The 24,390-nt window shown below is 37.1% G+C and overlaps 1 protein-coding gene across 2 annotated transcripts in view; it reads right to left on the bottom strand.

Annotated features, from left to right (window-relative positions):
• LOC136715722 (VPS10 domain-containing receptor SorCS1) overlaps window positions 1–24,390 on the bottom strand; it is a 193,489-nt gene that overhangs the window by 18,871 nt on the left and 150,228 nt on the right. For both annotated transcript variants that reach the window (XM_066693092.1, XM_066693093.1), the window contains exons 6-14: window positions 22,164–22,228; window positions 20,504–20,622; window positions 17,772–17,861; window positions 16,962–17,141; window positions 13,456–13,602; window positions 7,343–7,445; window positions 4,210–4,286; window positions 1,945–2,036; window positions 1,136–1,243 (exon numbers count right to left, since the gene is read on the bottom strand). In XM_066693092.1, coding sequence (XP_066549189.1) covers window positions 1,136–1,243; window positions 1,945–2,036; window positions 4,210–4,286; window positions 7,343–7,445; window positions 13,456–13,602; window positions 16,962–17,141; window positions 17,772–17,861; window positions 20,504–20,622; window positions 22,164–22,228 — 981 coding nt within the window. The remainder of the gene's footprint in view (window positions 1–1,135; window positions 1,244–1,944; window positions 2,037–4,209; window positions 4,287–7,342; window positions 7,446–13,455; window positions 13,603–16,961; window positions 17,142–17,771; window positions 17,862–20,503; window positions 20,623–22,163; window positions 22,229–24,390) is intronic.

Genomic DNA, 24,390 nt, shown 5'->3' on the forward strand with positions numbered 1-24,390 from the left:
CACAGTTATGAGTAAGTGAAAAATTCAAGATTCTGACTCTATACTTTGGAATACCCTTCCACACTGATACAATATCTCTTTGGGCACACTGCCTAGTCCACGGTACATTAATTAGATGGACAGTTTGCCCACAGCATTTCCAGTGCTTTATTAGTAACATTATATAATTTTATCTCCTCTGCTCTTATTACATATTACTGGCAAAAGACACAGATAAAGAAGATGCTCATGAAACATTTGTGGACCAAGAAATGGCAGGTAACAGATTATTACTAGGATATATAATACACACTAAAAACTTTCAGATTATTATTTAACAATACAATCTTGAGACAGCGTAGATTAACAGAGATTTTTCAACCATCTCTTTCATCCTTGTTCATCAAAAAAACTCACAAACCCACTTTAAACAGTTGATCAAAATGTTCAAGAGTTTGGTTTGATCTTAGGTTGATTGTGGAGAAAAATCACTAAATCTGTCTTAAAGCGACAGGAGAAATTATTAATTTCCCATTAGTCCAAAACATCTGTGTTTTTTGTTAGGCAGCATTATTGCCAATTTAATATAATTGATTCTCTCTTCACTCTTCTTCTGAAAAATCTGTCACTCTGCTTTGATTTTACAGAGATCAAATGTGATTCGAGATGATCACATGAAGACAGTCACATCAAACAGTATTGTGTATATACATTTCACTTCCACACATTTCCTCTGAAATTTGGGACTTGCCTTGAAAGGATTATGTTTGCATACACATTTTTACAGCATTGTACATTGTATCTTCAGATATGTCAAGACCACTGTTTTAATAAAAAGCATAATAAAGCAAGATCATGTTCAGGGGAATAAGATTGCATTTTCTGAAGTGTCTGGGATAATGTGCTTTCACTGTAAGATGTCAGCTTTGGGAACTGATGAAATCTAATTTGATTGTTATATATTTTTTTTTACATATGCACATCAATGCTAAAAGAACAAGTATACCTTGTTGGAAGAATTAGTAAAATTTGGCATTGCATCTGCTACACAAGTTAACACCATGCAGTTTGCCTTGATTGAGGCAAATACTACTACTACTACCACTACTAATACAAGGGATGCTTTGGTCCAACAATATTTTTTTATTGCACTCACGTCATTATAAGAGTTTCATCTCCAGGTTCTCCCAACACTCCATCCACAAACAGGGGAGTGGATGTGAAACTGTACTTGTTCCACAACCTGCCTTCATCAAAACTTAACCTGTAGGCAAGAAATGTCAGATGTAAGGAGCTGAGCCGGCTAAATTTTCCCTCACCAAGAAAAACAAATCCTCCTCCTCTAACACGCTCTCTGCGAGGATATATGCATGCCAATAAGGTTTCAATTTACTGTTCATGAACCCTACTGACTCACAAAAGGAATAAGCCGATTTCAAATATGCTTTCAGTGAATGTCAGACTTGATAAATCAGTGTTTCAAGGTATCAATGGTTTTCTAAGAATCAGTGTAACAGCTGAAGATTATTTTTCATTGCTATTAAACTTACACATATTTTGACTTAAGGACAGGTCCCCAGAGCAGAACCCTTACATAAGTCGGCAGAACGTCTGTACTTTTGTACATACATACAGATATTTATTTTTACAGCATTTCAGCTGATTAAGAAATTGGACCATTTTCATATCGTAAGGCAGAGCCATGAATGTGAACAAAGTTAAATACACTTTTCTTCTTTGGAGAATATCTCTAACTGCACCAGTGTGCCTTGTGCAAGTGTCTGAAATGATATTCATTGCCTTAGGCTCACAGACCACTGTGCCAGAAATAAGTGTAATTAAATGGCTTACTGCAGATGTTCTCTCATCCGTCTAGCCAAAATCATATCTGAGAATTATCTCCTGGTATGTACCATGAATATTGTTTCTTTCTAACTATGCTTTCTGTTAACTTTTTGGCATTACCAAAGGTGTCTGATGGGTAGTGGGGTGTGTCTAATTGCCACTAGAGCACCACCCTGATCCAGATAGAGGACGCTGTACTCTTCGTCAAAGATCTGAAAAAACAAAACAAAGATGACAATGTTGTGTGAGGCAGATTAGTAATTAATATTTTGGTTAAGATAAACAAGGTGTAACACCTAGACCTAGGAATAAGCTGCCCCCTTGCAATCTTTCCTATCACCATTCAGATTGAGAGGCAGGTCATAGTCTAGGTAAGATGTCAACTGCCTTGCTGATCCTCCCCCTGGGTCTACTATACCTACCCAGTTAACACTTAATATTTCTGGCAATGTTGTAGTGTGGTTGTATTTTGGTTTTAACCAATATGACATGATAAAAAGGCTGTGCAAACATAATACCCTGATTACAAAGTGTCAGTAATGCATGAGCTAATGTAATGTTTATTGATTGTGGCACAGAAAGGTTGAAAGCACATGTAATGAGTCTATCTTTATAATCTACATACAAATCAACACAGTTGTATTATTTTGCATGCATATATGTGGTATATTTTGTTAGATTGTTTTTCTCATTAAATGTAAAAATACTTTTTATTCTCTGAATTCTGTTATATGTGGATTTTTTCTCATGAATGTGGTAAAAAAAATAAAAAATAAAACTTTTACAGTGTTTTGACGGCACCCCCTGGAGTCTATACATCCTGTTGTTATGTGTTCAATTTGTTGTAACCTTATGCGGTAAGCTACTCCTGCTTTGTCTTTCTGAAGCAGTCTACAGTAATCTATTGTTTGTGGAGATAAACCTAGTAATTATGCAAATACTTTTGTCCAATGCATGATATATGCTTCTGAAATGTTTTCTTCAAAACAAAGTTACATACTCTATTTTACTGTATTTTATTACTCTCATATTGTTATATTACTTTTATATTTAATAATAAAACCAAGATTTGTCTTTGATTGTAAAAGCTTGCCTCAGGACACATAACTCTGCAGCTACAGTATACACCGCATTTATGTTTCAATGTAATTGCTACTATGTCAATGTACTGCTTATACATACCATGTATTACGGCTCTAGTGGGATTTCAGCGTCTCGACTGACATAAATTATGAAGTTGAAGGAATTTAATGTAGCTTTTTAAAAAGTTAATGTGTGCAGGTAATTAAGTAGCTAAAATTAACTTCACTCAATGTAAGAAGCTATGTTGAAAGTCAAAGAAGTGTGCAGGCTTTGCTGTAGTTATTGTTATTATTAATATTATTATTATTATTATTATTATTATTTCTTGGCAGAAATCCTTATCCAGGGCGACTTACAACATAAGTGCAAACAAAGTGCAAAAATACAGTTAAGTACAAGGCAATCGTTACAAATTCAATTTAATTAAAACATAGCAATTCAAAATAATAAATTTTACAAATTCCAATTTACAATTTACACAAGTACAGTAAGTGAGGTCCTACATCCTGGACGGTGAAAGCTAAGTGCTGTCAAGATGTAGGGTCACAGTCAAGGGCTACGGGAAAGGGAGCAAGGAGGAAACAATCTTGCAGTTATTACTGATATTTATGTATTGGCCCTGTTGGCTTTTGTTCAAAAGAACCCACATTGAAGAAGGAAATGTAAAACATTACAGTACACAATGCAAAGCTTATATGCATTCGAGTTTTTCAACTATAAATATAGAATGTAATACATATTGAGTATATGGTATTAAGTTATATGGTGGAGTAAAAAAAGCAGACGGAAAAACAAGTAAAGGGAGACAGTATGCTTGAATAGGGAGCATGCAGCACTAGAATACAAAGGTGCCTGTGGTCTGATCTGTTTTAAATGGTAGTGCAAAGAAAGGCTTTGCAGGTATTAACAATTATTTAGTTATAATTCCTCATAAAACCCTTAACCTTTTAAGATTTCCTGTGTTGGTTAGCATCCTGCCCAGCATGTATGAGGCATATCAACTTTCTATGAAATTCAATCAACATACTCTTTTTACAAATCTTATCTAACAGGGGGCCCATCAGTGGATATGAAGTGCTGCCCGGAATGAAATTAGGTTGAAGACATCAATTGATTATCCTTGTTACAACATTTGGAACCCAGAACGAGGGTCTAGCCACAGAAGTTGGCAAAATGCTGGTTTCAGGAATTAAAACAGCTTGCAATTTCAAAGCCATTATCTGTCTGTCAGCATTTCTAATAACTCTATATATGGTGCAATCTAGTGAATGGCTCTTTCTTCCCATGTCCATCTTAATTTACCTGTCTCCAGGTGTTCCCAGCATCAGATGTGATGAACATGCTGACATTAGTGTTTGACAGCTCAGACCCAATGGATCCTGCAAGAGAAACACAGAAAGACATGAAGTATTTTGCACTTCACATTTCTGACTGGAATTTATGCAGTTCAGCAACAAAAGGAGTTTGAGGATTGTATGCATTTATTACACGCGTCAGTAAAGAAAATCAAGATTCTGCTGTTTAATTTATTTTCCCCCTCTTTATAGCAGTATTTGTTCCTCAGAGAGCACATTACCAATGTACTGTTTCCAAGTTAACTACTGTCTGCGGCTTTGAAGGCACTACTCAACTAGATTCTAGTCGTTCATGTCTCTTCTGCCACACAGGGGAAAGAGCCTATCAACTGACCCACTGAACAGGGGCAAAGCAGATTTGTTTGGGTCTAATTATTTTGTGTTAAAGGTGAACCTCACATATAACACAGCATTTTCTGGAGGCTGTCCCTGCAGACAGAACCTAAATATAAAGCATGATCGCTTTCTGATCTTTAAATGGTTAAATAATTCATATCATGCAGGTGGCTGAATTATGTACACAAACACAGAGGTATATGTGAAAAAAACTAAAGGGAGATAGATATGCAAGAGCGGGGGTGGGGGGGTAATTGTCAAGTGGGCGAGGGGGCATACAAATATACCTGTGGGAAAACATCAAATAATATATATGAATCACAGAAAAAAAGCATGATTTAATCAACTAATTTTGAACTTTTATTAAGCTTTGTTTCATTAACACACGTCCATATGGTATAGGCAGGCTAGGCTTTTCTGCATGAAAACTTACTAACTGGCTTGCTTAGCCTAGGCTACTATTTTTTAAAAACTACTGGTTGTTAAGAAATGACTGACATATCTAAACACTTCAACAGCCAATCAGGGAAGGCGACAGGGGAGGGCAAGTGATTGCTACAACCCCTAAAACACTATCATGGCTTCTTTGAAACTGCAGTCAAGAAAAATAAGCATCCTATGTGTCCCATATATAATATCTTGCAATTGCCAAAGCTCCCAGATAGTGTGTGTGTTTTTTTCAATGTACTTGGCCATAGTACAAAACTGAAATATATCTTATTCAGCCATTACCTGATGGACTCTCAGATTTACACAAGGTTACACAATTCTACACTTCTTGACACCAGTTTCCTTTTCTGAAATTTACTTTAGGTTGGATTAAATAAAAACATGTACCCTCCCTCTAATAGCAGACCACATACCATGTAATTGACAGTGGTCATATTTATGAGTAGATATAAGAAGCATCTGGTAATGGAGTACAGGTTTGTAGTTTTCTATTAGCCAGTGGGTCAAAGGTTTGTATCAATCAGGCCCCTTATCTTAGCTCAGCCACAGGCTTTTATGTTTTTCCAGGGAAAAAAAAAGATTGTTGGCTGATTCATTTTCATGAAATAATCATTCAAAGGGCAATGAAGGTGATCCTTCTTGAAGTCTGGTGATGGCACTAAAGTGGATAGTCAGCAATGTAAACATGTTTTTTTTATTTTTCTTCAACTCCCAAGTATCTGATGAACAGTACTTAGTGAATCTTTGAGGACATGACACATGACATCAGTGTAACTCATAGAGGCTTGATAGGAACTGAAGTGATGTGATTCTCATGAGGGCATCTATAAACCTTATTGAAAGTAGATTGACTCTGTGAAAGAATAACTTGCATGCAAATGTAGTTAATGGTCATTGCAACAAATGAAGTATAGCAGTGGGGTCGCCATTAGAAACATTAGCATACCCAGAGACTTATTCATCCTGGATATCATAGGTAGAAGAACAAGACTATCATAAAAAAACAATCTGTTTGTGCAGCTTTCTTATTAATCTCACTATAAAAGCAACACAAGGACAGTTCCATTAGCATCTATTAGCATCTTCCCTGAGAGGAAACTTCTAAGTGATAATGTTCTTCTCCAGTAATAAACGATTTTAAACAAAATAATAATAATATATTGACTAAAGAAGAAAAAAACTTGAGGCTCATTAAGTAAATCAGATTATATTTTGTTGCTAACTGATGCCTCAGGTAAATCGGATGGAAAATGATGAATCTAAATGCACCCAAATAGACTGCGGAAACCATCTGTCGACAGACAGTGTGCTACAGGAAACAAGTCCACAAATAGCTTCCCATGGCATTATAAGTTCGTTACAAACCTTGACTTATTATTGGGACTGTAGGGAATGAACATTTAAAATGGTGTGCAGTTGAGAGGGGATACTAATAATGTTATTTTCATTGAAATGTTAATCTATTCTATTATATCTACTTCCGACTCTGGCGTTGTTATTACTACTATCGGCTATCGGCAGACTACACTGCTGTTGATTTTCACCCGTCTGGATGTTTTCTGCATATCTTATTTGAGGTTTCCACATTTATTATTGTGGATTCAATTCCAAAACATGTCAAATCTCTCAGTTCATTTGGTTATACATATCATAGAAACCTGTCCATAGACTGTGCGCGCTAGTCTTGTATGTCTGATAGTGAAATCAAGAGAGAGCAGTTCTATGTGAGAGTGCAGCGAGGATACGTGCATGTGCCAAGTTTAGATGGTGAAAGACCAACTTTTGAGCCGGGCAGTGACTAGTGGTTGGTGCTGTAGTGGTGTGGATGCTTGAGAGTCTTGCCTGTTCTGGCTTGTGTGTATGTAGGGATAGCTAGCTGGGCCTGGGTTTTAGTATGTGGGGGGAAGGTCCTGCCCCACAGGCACTGTGTTAAGCAAAGCCAAAAAAAAACATCTTGGTTTTGCATTTAAACATGTGTCATTCCATTTATAAAATAAGCAAAAAGTGAAGTGTTAGCTAACTGTAAAATGTCCTTAAGGTTGCTTTTTAATGAAAATGAGTTATTCAGTTTAATAACTTCCATCAAGAAACTTAATCAACAAAGTCTGGAAACTTTACAATGGAAAATGTGGTCTAATGAATGAATTGGTGTTGGATAACATACAAGTATACAGAAGAACAATATAAAATAAAACAAACAAACCAAAAAACTGAGTCAATAAACAATCCAGCTGGTGATATCCTATTGGTAAAGTAATTCTGTCACTCCATATATGCACATTAAGTACACATACCTGTAGCCACTATAATTCCAGGGGCTGAATCTTTGCTTGCAATATTGCCAGAAGTGTATGGATTATCTGATACCTGTAGATGTAGGTGCAAGGAGCAGTAAGGCTGAAACAAAAGAAAGAAAGGGGAAAAAAAGATAAATAGGGAAGTCAGACAATAATTGCAGTACATTTATCACACACTCAGTACTCATTATAGGACTCTATACAAGCTTTCAGAGCATTGGCTCTGAGTTACATTAATTCCTATTACAGCCTCCATCACAAACCCCCTCCCCATTGGGTGCCCCTCACATTAATTTCTATTAGAATAACCTTTACTGACACACTCCTCATTATAACACAAAAAATGCCAATGGCAAGAGCATGTTGTGAAGAGTGCAAGGGGATTGTATAATACTTCTGGGTTTTCAAACAAACTGAAGCAATACACAGTATGAAAGCAATGCACACAATGATTCTGTTAATGTGTTTATCAATGGGGTGATTATCATTCTGTACAGCGAGCAGGTTAAAGCAGGTCAGATCGGCTGGCATCCATTTTTAATTTATTTTTGTTATTTTTTTAAATAAAGATCTCTTTTTTGTTATGATACATATTTCCATGAAAAATACAGAAACAAAAAATATATGTAAAAAGGATCGAATTAGAAACAGAAAGAAATTAAAGTCAGTTGTAAGAGACAATAAAGATTCATCAGGACTGAAAAAGGGCCAGGGATGATGAAAAATAGATACAGAGCAGAGACTATATCAGATATGCTATTGACTGGTTCCATAACTAAGTAACAATCAGCATGAGTTAGTAAGCCCTTTTTCTTAATTACAATGTTGCTGTTGATTTGTGGTGAAGAACAACATATTATTTTCTTATGATGTGTGCCCAGTGGAAAGATTAGTGCCCAGGGTATCTTTACATTGGAGTAACAAAACATTGATACACTTATGCTATTTTGATGGTGATATTATGAGTTATAGCCTACACTCATTTATATATAAATATTAATATGCATATCATAAATGCTGACTACATTTTACACATGGGTAAAAGGTGATTACATTCTACATTATGTCCAGTAATTTCATCCCCGTCAAAAGAGGTTTTCATAGGAGTTACATCCCATGCTTACAAATTGGAACTGCCTTTAGCAACTTCCAGCCAAAACCAACATATAATCTATATATCTGTAATGAAAAAACAATTTAATGTCCACTCAGAGACACACACACAAAAAAAACCACACAATAATGCAAATATCCCATTGCTATGGTTTAATAATAGCCCAAACGATTTGTACATCGTGCCAAATGAAGGCTATTAGACTGTAAGTGCCTTAAGGCTTTGTATCCATTCCTCAGAGTTGTGATCTGTTACATCTCATTAAAGCATTAAGTAAAACCGTAATACCCTGGTGCAGGACACTTTGTGGGTTCACAGATTTTGTTGCAATTGAAGCGTCAACCAGGAGAATGATTAAATACTGCGCTCCTCTAGGTCTTTTCACCTACCTTATCAGTCTTCTTGGACTGACAGAAATTATTTTAATACATACAGATTGTATTATTTATGTACTCCGTGCTTTGCCTTCTCATAATACTTCTGTTGAATGGATTGTTTTGGCACAGGGAATGGGATGCAGTTCTGCCTGCATCATGTCAATTGTAAATGTATGTTACAGTTGCTAGGGGGCACTGGATGCAAGCACATGGGCAATAACATGAATCAAACAATACCAAGAAAAAACAACAGCAAAACCCTGACATTATTTCCTCTGTGCATTGCATTAAACCCAAAAGAAAACAAAGAGCCAAACTCATTGCTACCAAACACACTGTTTTTTAAAGAAGGGATCAATATAAATGTTAAGAAACTGACATTTAAATGTTGCTATATTTAATAATGTAAAATATTACAGTATTATGTTTCCTTATAATCCCCCCATCCCAGAAAAAGCAACAAAAAACTCATTACAGCTTTAAATAAAAAATAATATAATTATTTAAAAATACTGATCTTCTTCCTTATTGTTGATAATATTTTACTTCCTATAAGGTTGTATTTTTTTGGGAAGGAAATTCCCCCAAATCTACCTCAGCTACTCTGGCTTTCAAAGTTATGGATATTTTTTATTTATTTTCATCTGCTTATTTTCTTCCATAAAGTTTAAAGCAACTACTAGAGCTGCTGCTAATAATAATCATAATTCTCTGCACAAATACTACTTTAAATGATCCGTGCTTTTGTTCGGCTAATACTTTAGTGGCCGCATTGCACACTAAAGCTGTACAGGATTAGCAGTGACATCTATTGGCGGATTATGTTTAGGATTAGCACAAATTAAAAGACTAATAATTAAATACTCATAAACCTCAAATTAAACCCAAAGACAACTGAGGACATCATCCAAAAATTCAATTGTCTTTAAGGTTCAAGCAAATGTTCATGTTTTTTGGAACAAAAATACAAACAAAATGCTGTTCTCCTCAAATGTGGTTTATCTGGATTTATATTTTGTTCTCATTGTATTTGTTTTCTCCATTTGGCAAGAGAATGATTGAGAAGAAGAAGATCAATTCTAAAAAGTGTACAGTGGGGGAAAAAAGTATTTGATTCCCTGCTGATTTTGTACATTTGCCCACTGACAAAGAAATGATCAGTCTATAATTTTAATGGTAGGTGTATTTTAACAGTGAGAGACAGAATAACAACAAAAAAATCCAGAAAAACGCATTTCAAAAAAGTTATAAATTGATTTGCATGTTAATGAGGGAAATAAGTATTTGATCCCCTATCAATCAGCAAGATTTCTGGCTCCCAGGTGTCTTTTATACAGGTAACGAGCTGAGATTAGGAGCACTCTCTTAATAGACACCTGTCCACAGAAGCAATCAATCAATCAGATTCCAAACTCTCCACCATGGCCAAGACCAAAGAGCTGTCCAAGGATGTCAGGGACAAGACTGTAGACCTACACAAGGCAGGAATGGGCTACAAGACCATCACCAAGCAGCTTGGTGAGAAGGTGACAACAAATGGAAGAAACACAAAATAACTGTCAGTCTCCCTCGGTCTGGGGCTCCATGCAAGATCTCACTTCGTGGAGTTTCAATGATCATGAGAATGGTGAGGAATCAGCCCAGAACTACACGGGAGGATCTTGTTAATGATCTCAAGGCAGCTGGGACCATAGTCACCAAGAAAACAATTGGTAACACACTACGCCGTGAAGGACTGAAATCCTGCAGCGCCCGCAAGGTCCCCCTGCTCAAGAAAGCACATGTACAGGCCCGTCTGAAGTTTGCCAATGAACATCTGAATGATTCAGAGGAGAACTGGGTGAAAGTGTTGTGGTCAGATGAGACCAAAATCGAGCTCTTTGGCATCAACTCAACTCGCCGTGTTTGGAGGAGGAGGAATGACCCCAAGAACACCATCCCCACTGTCAAACATGGAGGTGGAAACATTATGCTTTGGGGGTGTTTTTCTGCTAAGGGGACAGGACAACTGCACTGCATCAAAGGGACGATGGACGGGGCCATGTACCGTCAAATCTTGGGTGAGAACCTCCTTCCCTCAGCCAGGGCATTGAAAATGGGTCGTGGATGGGTATTCCAGCATGACAATGACCCAAAACACACAGCCAAGGCAACAAAGGAGTGTCTCAAGAAGAAGCACATTAAGGTCCTGCAGTGGCCTAGCCAGTCTCCAGACCTTAATCCCATAGAAAATCTGTGGAGGGAGCTGAAGGTTCGAGTTGCCAAACGTCAGCCTCGAAACCTTAATGACTTGGAGAGGATCTGCAAAGAGGAGTGGGACAAAATCCCTCCTGAGATGTGTGCAAACCTGGTGGCCAACTACAAGAAACGTCTGACCTCTGTGATTGCCAACAAGGGTTTTGCCACCAAGTACTAAGCCGAAGGGGTCAAATACTTATTTCCCTCATTAACATGCAAATCAATTTATAACTTTTTTGAAATGCGTTTTTCTGGATTTTTTTGCTGTTATTCTGTTTCTCACTGTTAAAATACACCTACCATTAAAATTATAGACTGATCATTTCTTTGTCAGTGGGCAAACGTACAAAATCAGCAGGGGATCAAATACTTTTTTCCCTCACTGTATGTTAAGAAACAAGAAGAGGCAAGGTACATTCAAAATTCTCAGGCGGAATGTGAATGGTTATGGGACTAAAGCTGTTTGTACATGTTCCCCAATTACAAGTACTTTTTACAGTTCACCCACATTTCACTGAGAGGGTATCATCTGAAGTATTATTAATCAAAGGCATTATCATGGCTTTGGATGTATTTCTAAAACACTACTAAGTAGGTATGCAGCAGGTATCTCTATGCCAGCTCAGACATAATGTCACTCCTGGCTAGATAAAAATGCAGTATGATGTATTATTAATAGGAGTAATAATCATTGTCGAGTGTTTGTGTGGGTGGCTGAAAAAGCAATCAGACTAAAATTAAATGCAGTAACAGGAATAAATCAAACTATAGTAACTGCACCTTTCCTTTGGAACAACACAACCTACAGAGCAACCAATTGCATTAAGCCAGGTGTTCCCAAAGTGCGGCCCGGGGGCCAAATGTGGCCCTCGAGGATGTTTGGTGTGGCCCCCCAAGCCAACCTTCAACCAACCATTTTCTGAACCTTTACTATATATTTACACTTTCTGAACATTTTCTGTTACAAAATGCACTTGTAATTTGGGGGGAAAAAATAAAACAACAATTTAAATTCATAAATGTTCCCTAACAGAACTGTATAGGAAATAAAAAGGTATGATTTGGGACATATTTCGTTTTCATGGCTGGTTAATTTTCTACTGCGGCCCCCCATCCCATGCAACCTCCGGAAATTGGCCCTCCATCACCAGACATTGGGAACCCCTGCATTAAGCAAACACATACATCTGAAGACTTCTGTTAACACTTTATCAGTGTGAAGAGTGGATCTAATACAACTGGAAGAACTTAGTTAGAATCACAAAGTTCACTGTGTTCCAGCTCATTAAACATGAGATTGTGCCAAACTGCTGTATAGTAGCTATTTTCTTTAAAACACACATCCCTCTGAAATACATCTGTCAATATACTAATGATTAAATCTGACCTTTCACTGTGTTGCTACTTTTTTTTCTCTCTCCTTGTCTTATGGGCTTCCTGGCAATAATGATCTACCCTGTTAGTCCAGCTGTATAACTCTGCTGGTTGACTGCCATTAGTGTTCAGGATCAATCAGTCAACAAGCATCAAAATTGTAGTAGGTACCTAATTAGAAACTAACCTAGAAAGGTTTCATGTTTTTAGTTCCCATCAAGCTGCCAGGTCTCTCTAACTTGAAACATTTATACATTGAAATGCATGGTTGTTTGATAGTTATATTGTTCTCTTTAAGCTTCCACTTGAAACAACTTAATTGCCCCCCCTAACTCAACACATACTCACATATACTCACACAGTATTTACTTTAAAATTAGACTGTTTACTTAATTTCAATAGGCTAAAAAACAGAATTAAAATGTCCATTACAAAGCAGATTTATTTCATGGTTGCATTGGTTCACTATCCTATATTTAGTTATTGCTGATATATAAAAAAAGTGACCACTGTTGTGTTAAGTCAAGGGAGCTCAATGTTGGTTCATGGCTTTCAGGAAACAGATTTCCTATTGGGGATTTCTATCACGTTTTGGTTTTCCAGTGTTTACAGGTTGGTACTAATAAAGCCAGCTTGTAAGCCAGCATGTCTTGGGAGATGAAGTCTGACTAGCTAGCTAACACAAGTAATCCAGTTATCCTTATTTGTGACTGTAGGTTAAAAAGTCTGCATCAGCCACTGGAGATCCATATTACTTCTGAATAGAAAATGTGAAGCCCAGACAACATCTTTCCTTTTTAGACCTATCACTATACAAAGTACTCCAAGAGGCAGGCAATTCAAGGATTTAATTATTCGATTGGCACTACCCTTTATATATGAAGTTGGGCAAGTTGACGAAATCAAATTCATGACCTTTAGATTTGAAGCTTTACTGATGAGCAGCATCCACATCAGTCAGCATTCGACGGGGTTCAAATGAGAAGCCTGACAGAGAGCAAACTGACCAGAACGCAGTGGACGTCGTTCCCCCTCAGGTCCGCGGACGGGGCCTGCAGCAGACGCCAGTCTCGGCCCTTGTTGTACGTGATGTGGGTCTTCACTTGGTTTTCAAGCTTCTTGTTCGCCAAGAACATTCCTTTTATCCCTGCTACCTAGGAAAAATGGAAAAAGCTGAAAAATGTATCTATCACCAACAGTTCAAACTGAATAGGAGGTGAAATAAATAAAATCACTGTGGCAGGTTTGGAAATTAAGAACAGGAGCAGAATTCAATCTTTAGTGCTTGGTATGCAGAGGGGGACTTTCATAGGTACAGACATGTTTGTATGCCAGGTGTCACCTATAGCATTGTAATGAGGAGCTAAAGAAATGGATCCGAAACTAAGAGAAAAAGGCCAATAGAAAACACTATTGTCTATGTTCTATAACAGGTACATACAGAAGATATACAGAGTCTCCCATAAGCCATAGCATATATTCAAAAAATCTGAGCAAAACATCAGTGCTGAATTTAGTTGCAATAAAACTGTAAAACTTCCCAAATCACTGTAAGCACACAAGATATCTTTGCACTACACAGAATACATAAGGTCATAAAACCCCATTAGTGAAAAGCACAATACCCATTAAGGCAAGTATTACATAATCCACACATATTTCTCCATCTCTGCAAAAAAGCAAAAATCAGAAACAGAGGCTTTTATCCACTAGTCCAGGGCTGACTTCAATGCCAAGGTAATGCTGATGTTTTTCAAGTGCTTTGAGGGCAATAGCTTTCAGACAAAATAAGAAAAGAAATTTAGTGAATGCTCTGTCTAACATGTAAAACCCAATGGACCATTAGTATTAATTCATAAAGCCTAGTATGTTGGTGGGATTTTAGTAATATGATGATTATTGATCAACATATACAATTCTTAGGGGAATATTCAAAGGTCTGATGTCCCTAAAATATTTACTACTGACTATTACCAAAATGATTGCCATTCTCTTCAAATATTTAAATTAAATGCAGTTAATGTAAGGTTGTATATACTGATGGGCTAAATTCTGTAAAAAAGGAAAAGTTTCCAAATGTTGAAAGTTTTTTTAAGTATCCAGAAACCCCAAATAAACACATCAGAGAATAATGACATTAAATAATAATACAAATACAAATAATCACAACAATAGAAATGTATTAATACACACACAATAGGGCATTGAAACATTCATTCCATTGTCACTCCCCATTGTATCTAATCAGAAGAGCTCAGTTGTAAAAGTATTTTGACAAGTGTAATCTAATGCAAAGTTCAAGGTTTCAATGTGTTGCCACATGTAATAATTGTTCTGATATTTTATCTATGAATCAAGCTCAAAATGAATGCTATGATCATGCTATTTATTTATTTATGTATACTTGCTTTGTTCAAATAAGCAATATCTGTTTCATTTCTTCACACTGCAAGCGGTCTAACAAACTGAAGGCAGTACAGGTAGGTTATAGTTTTAGAAACTTGTAGACAAAGGAATCTAATGCTAATCTTTGCAGGGGTGAGATTTGTACTGGTAGGAGGACTGGCCTTCTCTATAATACCAACTGCAACTGTCAGGGAAAAAAGCAATTCCTCTCAAAATACAAACGTCAGAAAAAGCTATCTTCAGAAATTGTCTTGATTAATGTCTCAAGGTGTTCATAACAGGTAACAAGTACATACAGCTCAAGACTAAAGTGAATCTGCTGCTGCACTCAGCAAGACATTTTTCAAAATCCCCAAACAGATAATAAAGAATCGTATTTCAATCTCCTGCGTACCAGGACTCCATTTTAACATTCAGTGAGGATAAGTGACTGAATAACAGTTGTATGATGAACACTTAAAATTATATCTTGTATATAGCTTTCTGGTCGGTCCAAAATGCTTAGTTTTTGTTTTATCCAAACGCAAATCATGGTGCCAGTTGATGCCAGTTAATGCTTCTTGATGAATACAAGCTTCTTTTTTGATACAAACTTTTTTTTTTTTAAGAACATTATACCCATTATAAAATGTATAGGTGGATCTATTAGAAAAAAAAACTAGCTGCACAACCTGGAGGAGCCTGAGAGATTCAGAAAGAAGAAGTGGTGGATTACCCCCCTGAGAGGTTGATGCACCTATTTAAAAGACTACAGGAAGTTTCAACTGCATGCTTTCAAAGCCAAAGTAGGATTCACATAATACTGGGTTTTAATACATTTGGAATTTGTGTATTTAAAAATAAATGTAAATATTTTTGACAGATATGACATTGATCACTTTACCCTTTACTCTTTGATTTATTTCGATTGGATTATATTGAGTGCAAATGTGTGTTAAACTTCATCATGGGTGTGAATATATTTGGAGGTTACTGTATATTTCCTGACTGAAACTAAGATAAATGGGCAGTTCCTACACCTTATGTACAAATAATTATCAGAGGTATCATACAAGTCTTTATTTTTCTTCTATTACACTTTAGCAAAACAGGTTGAGAACCAAACAACATTGCCTGCTCTTCACAAATGATTGCATGACTGTGCAGTCGATACATCTTCCTTGACTTCAAAACTCTCAGTATTTCATATTTAAGTGTCTCTTAATGTCTTTTTTCTCAGACTAACATTAATCAGTCCTGAACATAACTTAATAAATTCTGCACATCTTATAGTGCATAATTTTTCCTTGTTAAGAAAACTCAGACAACCAATATCAAAAGAGTTTAATAAAGGTAACCATGGTGATTAAGGGTTTATATAAAATAAGTATCTTCTTACAAAACAGCATGAAGCAATACATTTCATTCTGCGGGCCTTAAAGCAAAACCATAAATAAAGTTAATCTAATGTGTTTCAATTTTTAAATTGATCTCGTTCTTAAAAGCATGGAGAAACCCTTTTCTGAACATATCTATCACAATTATATAAATGTGATATTTAGATTACAATTAAAGCATATTTATATATATATAAAAAATACAAAGAGTGTACTGCAGACAAGTTGAATGTTACATCAGCAGTGCTGTCTCCGTTTGTCTGTGTCCCTAGAGTAATTAAGTTTCGTTAAGAATCCCCATCAATTTACCGAAGCACAATGAATTTAAATTAGACAGGTTAATAAACAACAAAGCTAAAGTTCTGACCATGTATACACTACATTTTGTGACCAGGCTTTTCAACCTTTAGGTTTGGAATCATTCAACATGGCAGACACATCCTGGGCTTAATCATGTCAAAGACCCCGCTTCCAACCACAGATTCTAGGTACTCAGAAACGAATGGAGCCTTTGATGTTACAGTGCAACAAATCATCGAAACGAGCCGCCTGTGATCTCACCCATCCAAGAGCGGGAATTACCCAGCGTGACACAGCTTAGCGGCGTGTCAACATCGCAATCCATGCAGGCTTCTCTTCAGATCTTGGCCAACCCTTTCCAAAGCACTTCACACAGATGGCCGTGCGAAGGCACAAGTGGCCAGGCTTAACCGGCTTATAGTGCTACATACCTCGTAGAGATCAATCATGATGTTGCCTTCTGGTCCAATGCTACTCATGACGTTCTCCAGGGCCAGAGTGAAGAAAACGCCTCGGGCCTCTGACACATACAGGTTATACGTGTCGTTCTGATTCCACTCTTGCACAGCAGCAACCACGCGGTTCTCATCTGTGCTGATTACATGCATGTCCTGGAAAATAATACCATTAGGAAACTGTGTTATCTACTTACTGAATACACTGTAGATTTACGGAATAGTTATAGGGTGGAATAAGACAAAGATAGGGAAATGCAGATTCATTTTCTTATTTTTATAATTCCTGTAGGGAAAACAATCTGCTCCGTTTTCAGTCCGAAGACCAGCTTTTGTGTGATGGGCTTAATGATATTCCCCTTTTAAGATCCAAGCTAATTTGCAACAGTTCCATGAAACTAGATAATCTATTTCAAGAAGGAGGTAATATCCTCATTACCTTTGAATTCCATACGTCTGCTTGGCAAGCGCAGGTGCTTGGCAAATTGCTATCCAACTCAGACTGATCGCTAGTCGCCTGGAACATATTTCTCTAGTAATCCCTGCAATCTATTCTGGAACCATGCTGATAAAACTCAGTCTGGAAGGATCAGATTGCTCCGTGTTTCGGTACAGGGAGTCCTCAGTGAAAGAGGCATTTGAAAGAGGTGCTAGTAGTAAGGCACATTCTCAACCACATACAGGGGTCAAAGGAGTTGAAAGGTCAGGCCTGAGAGTCCTGCTGTATTCATCTCAGCTGTGTGGGCTTCGGCTCTGTCAGTGAAGATATCAGTGTCAATTCCTCACCTTAGGTAAAGTGTACTTTGGTAGCTTCATTGGTGCAAAGGCTTCTCTTTTGTAAGACACATAATAAACTGGCCTGCCGCCTGTTGACACCTGCAATTAAAACAAACAAACAAGCAACAATAAAATTCTCTCTGAGTGAGAGTTTATCTGCGGGGAAGAAACATTTGACTCATGTCCATTGAATCCCTAAGAACTGTTTTTAAATTGTCCAAGGCTGTAAATATTGATAGCACACCCAATCAGCATATGTGAGTAATTGCAACCTGAGGTTATTCTCGAGCATTAAATTATTGGTAGACTTTTCTTAGCACTCTGAAACGTAAGGCTGCAGTGATATTGATTGTCAGATGAAAGATGTTAACTATAATTAACTGCTTCAAAAGTCTGTATTTACATGATACATGTAGCAATTAAATAAAACAACTAGTTCTTGTGACTGTGATCTGTCAACCATAGGCAATTTCCTATGAGCAAATCCTTGTCTTAAGTGCATGCTTATTTTCAATTTCTGTACATAATATATTCAAAAACGGAAGAGGTTTAATCTATTTACAATAAAAACTCAATCCAAAATCAAACAAACACAAAAAAGTCAAATTAGTTTGGTGACTTACTTATAATTGTTAAACTATTATTCAAAATGTATTTTAGAATTTTTAAAATGTAATATTAAAAAGACGAGTATTAACAAAAATGGACAGTCCTAGCTGAGTAATTCAAATTCTGAAAAAGCTGGTTTTATACACTGTGTGTGTATATTTAGCATACATTTTAAGTCTTATAAGTCTATCTTCTTTTCAATGCTTGTTTTTAAGATGTGAATAAATCACCATAATAAACTAAAGTGCTTCTCTTAAGCTCTTTATGTTAAGCCGAAAACTATTCATTTGAACCTTTAAAAGTTACATTTTGTTTTGCATTTGCTGGAAGCTAGCTTTCACAAGACTCCAGAAATCGAAATATGTCCAGTAAATCCAAGCATCAGATTAAATGGCGGTGAATATTAATGTCAGAGCATGTATCAGATACTTCAATCATGCATGATTTGACATGATGTGAGACTGTGGTATTTTTATGATTCAAAATTCATAATTTAATTGAAAAAAAAAAGTGAATTGTCAAATTAAACAGTTGAGCTCCCCAGCCTCACCCCCCAGAATAATAATGCAATTAACAGGTGTCATCTTTGTCTCAAACAAAACAATGAACGTTAAAAGGTGAGAATTGTGTAATGGAAAATCCTGCACATCTAAAAAATAAACGTTGAAATGGAATATGCCTATGGGAAAGGAAGGGGGAAATAAAATTGTTACTTTCAGTCCTCAAAGTCGAGGCTTCGAAGTTTTATAATTAATGCATTCTGCAGGCAGGTTTCCAACTTGTTCTCTATAGCACTCAGTTTTATTTCTTTGAAATTCAAGGAAACAGGATAACCCTTCAGCTACTAATAAAATTAATAAGTATAACATGAAAAACCAAGTAAGACTACATATGATTTTTTTAATGAGAGTTTCTGGAAGTTCTGAAAAAGGAATCATGACAAGGAACAAATCTTGTAAAAAGGGGCAAGTTGTTAGCTACAATCATTGCCCATTTATAAAGAATTCACCCCACACCCAGTCTGCAGTCTATCAATTGTACAGTGCATCTACCCCAATGATTAAAGGCCACAGATTTTTTTAATAACAGAATATTTTCAGGAATAGTACTAATTTGGGGTTTCTAATTTGATGGCACTTTATACCACTGAGTGGACCTGTACAATTGCACACTAAACACAAAATGATAGGTTGAAGGAATTTCTGTGAAGGGAAATAAAATGGAGTGTAAGAGACTTCAATTATGGCTTTCCTATACTAATAAAACAATTACATTTGTCTGTGAAAAAGTGGCTCATTGAATGACTAGATCAGCAATTGCCACATACATAACAATTTAGCTGGCACAACTCATTTACTTCCTAAATCTCTGTAAACATTTTTAATCTTTCAATACCACGGGAGAATAATTAATCTAGTAGTGGCTCTGTTCTTCCATTCCATCATTTCACTTTAATTCCAAGTTTTACCAAAGCAAATACTGCAACTTATTAAACACAAGCAAACAACAAAAAAGCCTAGTGTCTCTATTAGCATCCTTTTGGGTTACATTTCACAATCAATATGTTGCTAGAAACCTGAGCAAATGAAGGCAGATGGGGCTAGAGGCTGTCAATCTCAAAAGGTTACAATTACAGTACAATGGGCAGGTGCTAATGCTGAAGCACATCCTCAAGTGACAACACAATTAAGGGTGGGGATGTGCCAAGAATGATCTGCAGGCGGGGGTCTCACTAAACCCCAAAGTCTCAGCTAAGTTCTTCAGTCCGGTCTGAGTTGAAGGCTGTGCTATTTAGTCTCTAATTGCACGTTCCATCTGCCATGCTGGTTCTGGTGCCCTTCAATGTCAAACAATCTTTGTTCACTCCTTTTGTGCTGAGGCCACAGCCCGCCTGCCTACAGGGTATTTAATTAGTTAAAATGATGGGCAACAAAGGTGTTTACCTGGGTGACAACTGTTCCCAATTGGATTGACCTTAAGTGGCTGTAGAGGAGAGTGTGTTTGTGTGTGTGTGTAGCGGGGGGTATGGATGGATACGGCCTAGGCTGTCCTCTCTGCCAAGCTAAATTTAAGCTTATCTAGTTCACAGCATTTCTTTTTTTTCCATCACCTCATACCTGGCAATTACATACCTGAACAAACACATACTCATCCTGAACCACCAGGGAATTGGGGTCAATGTATCCTGGAAATGGTTTGCCTTTGTTGGCCTCCGAGCAGTTCTGAAGCTTGCAGGTGACATATTGAGCTTCTGCAACAGATATCGCATGAATCATCATATTAACCTAAAGGAGGGCAGCCTTCACTGACATTCAATCAGGGGCTTACATTAATTGCATCAATAAACTGTCAGCACCACAGCAGAGAATCAGAAAGGCCAATTGCGCCCCCCCCCCCCAACACTTCCAATTCCAGTGCAGAAGGTAGAAAAATAATAAACAAAAGTCCCAGTGTGTTAGCTTCAGCTAACTGTGTGCCTGTTCCTCATGAAGCAGCTGATCAATGGTGACTCTCTTACAAAGGAGATAGTGTCACTTACAGTGTATGAGGGGGGTGTACTATGTGCCACACTGCAGTATAACCACACTTTATAAACAGTACTACACAGTAGGAGGGTGACAATATATACTGTAATGCCAATGCAGAGTGGTTAATATGATGGTCAAACCATATCAGGCTTATCCAGAATTGAAATTGATGAAGCATTTCTTAAATCTGACTATTGTTACCATAGATATAATGGTGAATTTAAGGACAGTCTAGTTCTTCGGAAAACCATTATGCAGAATAAACCAAACCAAAGGGAATTATCATTATATCTAATATCAGATTAGCATTGCCTTGACACTCTAAAACAAATGCTTGGGTGTCATCTGACACCTTAAGACAATAGAACAAATATATATTCTTATATATACACAGTGGCCACATATCATAATATTATATTATTATATAATATATTATATTATATTTATAATGTTATACTCAAATGGAAGCTTTAACATTCAGAACCATTGACTACAATTAAATATGAACTACTGTCAAAAGCACAATAATACTTAATTTTTTCAAAACACATCTTGAATTGTAAACTATAAATATTTCAACAGAAATAAATACATTACACAGAAGGCAACATTACACACAACATTGCCCACAGCACTGGGCAGCACCGTTTTGAAATTATTCAATAAATGCATCTCACCCCAAACTTACAGGTCACCCAGAGTCAGGGCTCACTTTCGCCACACTGAAATAACAGCATGTCATACAGCTATGGATTCCCAATATGTTGTAAATTCAGTCATAGGAAAAGTGCCTACTGGTGCTCTACAAGCCTCCGAGCATGACTAAATGATGAGGAACAGTCTGGCTCTGTTTGCAGCATGTCCAAGTAGCACTCAGCTATCTTGACAGTTTTGCTTCCTCACCTACAGCCTCTATAAACCCGACTGCTAATCTTGGGGAATATAAATAGAGATGCAGGCAGCCAGGATTAAACTATATTGCTGTCTGCACCATGGTGACTGACTTGGCTGCCCTTTAATTACTCAGGCGCTCGAGTGCTTGTTGAGGCAGTCCTGTCCTTATGTATGCTCTGTCTGAAGTCTAAATAAATAAATACAAATAAAAAGGACAGCTGTCCAGTCTTGATTAAATGTAGGCATTTTTCACATCCCTACCTGTTATCCCTGTTACCTGCTGCATTATGGTGGTGTGCGCTGTTGTACGCCAACAAAAAAAATAATATATGACACAGCTGAGCTGTATCCTCCGGAGGAAATTACTTACGTGTTTCTGAAACACTGGTTTCCAGGTGAATTAGCCCAGGCTCCTTGTCTAAGCCCATTTTTGACCTAAAGGTAAAATACATTTTAAGAGCATTACTTCACGGTGATACAAGCTCCTGTCAACTCAATGCATCTTGCTGCTCACAAACCTAGAGAAAATTGCATGTCTTCAATTTGTTTGCTGGACTGCCAACATATATAAATATATGTTTTTTTAATCAAATATACTTTAACAAACCATAGAATTACATGCTATCCAACCTTTTAGTATCACAAGACATTTACATCAAGTATTGAACATACAGTGAGATGCCGAAATTAGGCTTGAAGTTACAGCATAAAACACATAGGGAAAAATCTGATCAAAAGCACTGCAAAATATAATCAGTCTATAACTATAAAATGTAGATCCAGATCAAGTGACAGATCATGAGAGACATTAGGTTCTCTGTAAGAACATTCTTCAGAATATTTCATGTGTCAAAGCGACTGATGATGAGAAAGTAAGTTTCTGTCCCCAGGTTAGAATAAATCTTTCATATCAGGGAAACATCTTTTTGTTTCTTCTATACGGACTGCTTAATGTTTGGAAGCTCATGGAAGTGATGAATTCAAAAGATCCAATTGCTTACAAGTACAAATTGAAGTTTCTTCTTTTTCTATTAGGAAATAGAATTTCTATTATGCTATCTTATCATACCTACACCACCAGAAAGCATTTTTGTTTTCATGTTGAAAAATAAAACACCAAACAAATTCCATAATTACAATTATTAGCTTTAGAAGAAATATATATATATATATATATATATATATATATATATATATATATATATATATATACACTCACCTAAAGGATTATTAGGAACACCATACTAATACTGTGTTTGACCCCCTTTCGCCTTCAGAACTGCCTTAATTCTACGTGGCATTGATTCAACAAGGTGCTGAAAGCATTCTTTAGAAATGTTGGCCCATATTGATAGGATAGCATCTTGCAGTTGATGGAGATTTGTGGGATGCACATCCAGGGCACGAAGCTCCCGTTCCACCACATCCCAAAGATGCTCTATTGGGTTGAGATCTGGTGACTGTGGGGGCCAGTTTAGTACAGTGAACTCATTGTCATGTTTAAGAAACCAATTTGAAATGATTCGACCTTTGTGACATGCTGCATTATCCTGCTGGAAGTAACCATCAGAGGATGGGTACATGGTGGTCATAAAGGGATGGACATGGTCAGAAACAATGCTCAGGTAGGCTGTGGCATTTAAACGATGCCCAATTGGCACTAAGGGGCCTAAAGTGTGCCAAGAAAACATCCCCCACACCATTACACCACCACCACCAGCCTGCACAGTAGTAACAAGGCATGATGGATCCATGTTCTCATTCTGTTTATGCCAAATTCTGACTCTACCATCTGAATGTCTCAACAGAAATCGAGACTCATCAGACCAGGCAACATTTTTCCAGTCCTAACTGTCCAATTTTGGTGAGCTTGTGCAAATTGTAGCCTCTTTTTCCTATTTGTAGTGGAGATGAGTGGTACCCGGTGGGGTCTTCTGCTGTTGTAGCCCATCCGCCTCAAGGTTGTACGTGTTGTGGCTTCACAAATGCTTTGCTGCATACCTCGGTTGTAACGAGTGGTTATTTCAGTCAAAGTTGCTCTTCTATCAGCTTGAATCAGTCGGCCCATTCTCCTCTGACCTCTAGCATCAACAAGGCATTTTCGCCCACAGGACTGCCGCATACTGGATGTTTTTCCCTTTTCACACCATTCTTTGTAAACCCTAGAAATGGTTGTGCGTGAAAATCCCAGTAACTGAGCAGATTGTGAAATACTCAGACCGGCCCGTCTGGCACCAACAACCATGCCACGCTCAAAATTGCTTAAATCACCTTTCTTTCCCATTCAGACATTCAGTTTGGAGTTCAGGAGATTGTCTTGACCAGGACCACACCCCTAAATGCATTGAAGCAACTGCCATGTGATTGGTTGATTAGATAATTGCATTAATGAGAAATTGAACAGGTGTTCCTAATAATCCTTTAGGTGAGTGTATATATATATATATATACAGTGAGGGAAAAAAGTATTTGATCCCCTGCTGATTTTGTACGTTTGCCCACTGACAAAGAAATTATCAGTCTATAATTTTAATGGTAGGTGTATTTTAACAGTGAGAGACAGAATAACAACAAAAAAATCCAGAAAAACGCATTTC

This window comes from Amia ocellicauda, chromosome 20 (assembly GCF_036373705.1).
Source record: "Amia ocellicauda isolate fAmiCal2 chromosome 20, fAmiCal2.hap1, whole genome shotgun sequence".
In the NCBI taxonomy this organism is placed as follows: domain Eukaryota; kingdom Metazoa; phylum Chordata; class Actinopteri; order Amiiformes; family Amiidae; genus Amia; species Amia ocellicauda.